The sequence below is a fragment of the Festucalex cinctus genome, chromosome 5, assembly GCF_051991245.1.
Source record: "Festucalex cinctus isolate MCC-2025b chromosome 5, RoL_Fcin_1.0, whole genome shotgun sequence".
NCBI lineage: Eukaryota > Metazoa > Chordata > Actinopteri > Syngnathiformes > Syngnathidae > Festucalex > Festucalex cinctus.
In genome coordinates, this window is record NC_135415.1 from 13193435 (window position 1) to 13198102 (window position 4668).

A 4668-nucleotide genomic window follows, 5' to 3' on the forward strand; every position below is an offset into this window, starting at 1 on the left:
GAGAATGAGCTTTGGGAACAGAAGTCGTAGTCATAACTACAAAAATAAAATATCCTACTGATGGAAAGGAGTAAAAAAATAGTTTACAGTTTTCAAGACTTCATCTTAAGATATATATGTTTAGAAGTAACGCAAACATCGGACAAGTTGTCAATAATGCCCAACACAGCCCACCGTTCTATTCCCATTCGTCTATTTTCATTTGAAAAGTTAAAGCGGAAATGGAAGACAGGCGGGGGGTCAGCTGACTGAATTGTTGACAAAGCGAGCTTCGATCCCGGAAGTGGACCACCTAAAGCCTGAAAAGCGCCACACCGGCCGGGATGTTCGTCGCAATCGAGTCTATACATGTTGTTGTGATTGTTTGATTAATTTAGTAAACATTTGCGATTGTATTTAAGACGTTTGACACTTAAATGTCGGCGCTGCACTTGCGAAGTGCACAAGCGGAACACCATTGGTGATATTTCGGGAAGGTTTAGGGAAAGCTCGCGATGGACAACCAACAGGAGTGCACTCGGCTGCTGGACGCTGAGGGTCGAGATGATGACGATCCCACTGGTCTCATGACCGAACAGGACGCTTATCTTAGGTAAGCAAGAGGAATTGTGATTCTCTAAACCCCACCCCAAGACGAAAAATCTGTCATATTATAACAAAGGCAAGTGCTTATCTTAGGTAAGTAAGAGGAATTGTGCCCCCCCCCAAGTAAAAAAATCAGTCATATAATAACAAAGGTAAGTAAGACAAAATCGATAACACGAAATAAATTAATTAATAAATATTATCGTAAGTTAATAAAATAAATGTAAATAACACAAACTACTGCAGACACCATTAAAGTAATGCTGAGTCTAAGACCATAGACATAGACTAATATAATATTATGTGCGTTCAGTTTTTTTTTTTTAACAAAAATAAATTTAATATTAGTATGAATTAATGTAAATATATATATATAATAAGAAAAGAAAAAATATAATTAATGGAAACGTGAATGAATTAAAGATGTCCTTAGTAATGGAAAAGAACAGCAAGAGTAAAGAATAAAAATTATTGACGATCACGTCATTTTCAGCTGATCGGTTTCATTTTTGGCAATTGTTTAAATTATTTTTATTATTTTAGGGGCTACAAGCAAAGCAACAAAATCTTCCAGAAGTAAATATATTACCAAACAAAACGTTTTATTTCTTTGTATTTATTGTTTTGTCCACTTCTGATGGCACCCCCCAAAATTATTGGGATGGTTCTGTTCAAATGGAAAAAAAAAAATTAATAAAAATTGTGTAATGGTAGAGTGGGGTTCCCCAGGGTAGCGTAATAAGCCCAGTTTTATTTTCAGTTATGGTCCATTTATATTTATGGAGAGGTAGAAAAATATAACCGGGAAATAAATCACTGACCATTGTTTATTCACAGAAAAGAAGAAAAAGACTGCATCATTCATAATTAATGTAAAAAATCTAATTAACTGCTGTAGGGAATAATGCATATGTGAAGAAATGATGAAAAGTCAACAACTAGTCTTATGATTTGAAGTGCGCTGACATGAATGATTTAATCGAGGTCCCTTGTGACTCGCTTAATGCAATCAAGTGGAGTTATCCTGGTTAGCGCTAATCATTAACACGCTGCTCATGCTACCGCCTCTCACTTCCTGTGCAGCAAAGTCAGCAACAGGAAATTGTACCTGGCCACACTGGCGTCCGTGCTGGGGCCCATGAGCTTCGGCTTCGTGCTGGGCTACAGCTCGCCCGCCATCCCCCAGCTGGCCAAAAGCCCGGACCCCTGGCTGCAGTTGGACGATGCGCAGGCGTCCTGGTTCGGGGTAAGAGAAAAGTTTAAAAACAAAACAAAACAAAACAACAGCAGTTCTGTTTTGGTTTCCACGGTGACGCTGCGTTTGTCCACCTCACACGCTCAGTCGGTGGTGACGCTAGGGGCGGCGGCGGGCGGCCTGCTGACCGGCTGGATGGTGGACAAGGCGGGCAGGAAGCTGACGCTCATGTTCTGCTCGCTGCCCTTCGTCTTCGGCTTCGCCGTCATCGTCGCCGCCCAGAACGTGTGGATGCTACACATCGGGCGCATTCTCACGGGGATCGCCAGTGGAGGCGCGTCGCTCGTTGTACCGGTCAGATTCCTTCTTGTTAAGCCTCTTTCCTTGTTATGACTTGTTGCTTTCCTTTCTCCTCACTCCTCGTTATACCTCCCTCCTTTCACCTTTGGCAATGTTCCCGTTTTTGCCGGATCCTTTGTGTTGCCTCTTTCCTTGCTATGCCTTATTCCTTGTGTTCTGCCTCTTCACTTCCTGTATTTCTCTCAAAGCTTTCTTGTTTCCTCTCCCCTCATTACCATTCTTCTCAATCTCTGTTATACCTTTTGGCTGTTATGCCTCTTTTCTTACTTCATTATATTTTTTTCCTTCATTCCTGTTCCACTAGGAGTGTGACGATATTTTGATATCGGGATAAATTGTGATACTTTGTCTCCCGATAGATTATCGATAAGCCTATGCAAGTATTGCGATATTTATAGTTAATATACAGCCACGATAACAGCTCCATTGCTCATTACTTCATACTTATTAAGCAATTACTTGGCAGGCCACTAGGGGGAGCACCTCATAAGGCTGGCGGGGAAATGGACGGAAGTCTTCAGGCGAAGAAGACTCATGAGGTTACTTTTACTTGTGTTTATCTGTCCATCAACTGACTCAGTTTTGCATACGCTTCTATTAAAAAATATGCATTATATGTTCAATTTTAACATTTTAAAACATATTTTATGTTTCAACTTTTTGAAGCACACAATTTCTGAGGAATATTAATATTGGTTTAATTGGGTTTAATTTTTAAGTAATTTTATTTATTTATTTACTTTTGCAATGTTAAACAAAAAAACGTCAGTTTCTAAAATGAAACAATTGACTATGTAACTGACTGACATGTTGCATTGCATAACAATAGTGTTTAAGACAGATGCAAATTTGTTCACAGAAAGTGGTCTATGTTAAAGGCACGGTCTTCCGTTTTCACTCAGGAAAATGCACTATATAAATAAAAGATGTATACACATGAATTCCTTCTCAGTCTACACTTCTGTGCTTTTGATAATGTGTGGTGGTGATTCCCCCCCCCCCAACCCCATCCTGTATTTTGCCATTTTGTGTTTGTTTTGCCAACAGCGGGACATTTCTGTGGACAGACAGTTGTTTACCTCTCCAGCCAATCGCGTGGCGGGGGGCGTGTCGCAGACACGGCTGCATGACGTCACTCCCGCAGCAACTTGACAGCACTCAGTGATTTTTTTTTTTCACTCACTCACTCACTCACTCACTCACTCACTCACTCACTCACTCACTCACTGACTCACTCACTCACACAAGCTTACATGTGTGACAAAACAAACACAAAATGGCAAAATACAGGCTTGGGGAGTGGGGGTTTAGGAAAAAATCACCACCACACATTAACAGATGCCCAGCGGTGTAGACGGAGAAGGGGTTCATGTGTATACATCCTGTATTAATATAGTACATTTTATAGCGAAAACAGAAGATCGTGCCTTTAAGAAGACATTTTTATTTTTATTTTTTTTAAATATACTAAAGTACTCACTTCGAAGAAGACACCAGTTTTCATATTGTGTTTCAGTGATGGTACAAAAAGAAACGATTTTCTCATTGAAAAAACATCAGTTTCTGTTTTTAGTTTTATCGTATATTGACGTGGATTTATTACCTGACCAATATCGATAATTGCGGTAACGTCATATCGTAAAATCATCGTTATCGTGAGCCTTGTATTACATATGATACTGTATCGTGAGGCACCCAGAGGTTTGTCAGACTTACTCTTGCTCTTTCCTTGTTATGCCCATTTCCTTTCTTTTTCCTGTATTCTGTTTCATTAATTTCTCTCCCGTCATTACCTTTCTCCTCACTCATCGCTATACCTCTTTCATTATTTCCTTTCTCGTTCCTTGTTTTCTCTCTTCACTTCATTCCTGTCATCTTTAACTTTGTTAGCTCTTGCATCACACATCATTTCCTTTTTGACAGTGTCCCTTTGTCCCTTTCTTCATTTTCTGCCCCCGTCACTCCTCGTTATGACCCTTTCTTTATTAACCACTTCCTGTCTTTCTTGTCACTTGATATCCATCTTGTGTATTTTTTTTCACCAGCTGTACATCTCAGAGATGGCTCACGAGCGGGTACGGGGGATGCTGGGCTCATGTGTGCAGCTGATGGTGGTGCTTGGCATCATGGGAGTTTACCTGGCTGGTACGTGCAGCCTGCCGCCCAGATAATCGCGCAAGTCTCTCTTGTTAGAAAGCTCAATCACCAAGGAGTCATTACGGTGCCAATGTTGCACCCCCTTGCAGGTCTGTTTGTGGACTGGCGCTGGCTGGCAGTGTGCGGGGCCCTTCCGCCCACACTGCTGATTTCGTCCATGTGCTTCATGCCGGAGACGCCGCGCTTCCTGCTTTCGCAAGGCAAGCGGCGCGAGGCCGAGGAGGCGCTGCGCTTCCTGCGCGGGCCTCACGCCGCCGTGGAGTGGGAGTGCGCCCGCATTGAGGATGCCTGCGACCAACAGGCAGGTTGTATGTGGGAAGGGAGGGGGGTGAGGACAATCCTATTGGCTGGGGGGGCACATTTACTGAAGG

The 4668-nt window shown here is 42.0% G+C and overlaps 1 protein-coding gene across 1 annotated transcript in view; it reads left to right on the plus strand.

Moving 5' to 3' along the window:
* The first annotated feature begins 284 nt into the window (after positions 1–284).
* slc2a8 (solute carrier family 2 member 8) overlaps positions 285–4668 on the plus strand; it is a 10404-nt gene continuing 6020 nt past the window's right edge. The window contains exons 1-5 of the mRNA XM_077521763.1: positions 285–592; positions 1669–1831; positions 1928–2134; positions 4186–4285; positions 4387–4598. Coding sequence (XP_077377889.1) covers positions 495–592; positions 1669–1831; positions 1928–2134; positions 4186–4285; positions 4387–4598 — 780 coding nt within the window. The 5' untranslated portion in view covers positions 285–494. The remainder of the gene's footprint in view (positions 593–1668; positions 1832–1927; positions 2135–4185; positions 4286–4386; positions 4599–4668) is intronic.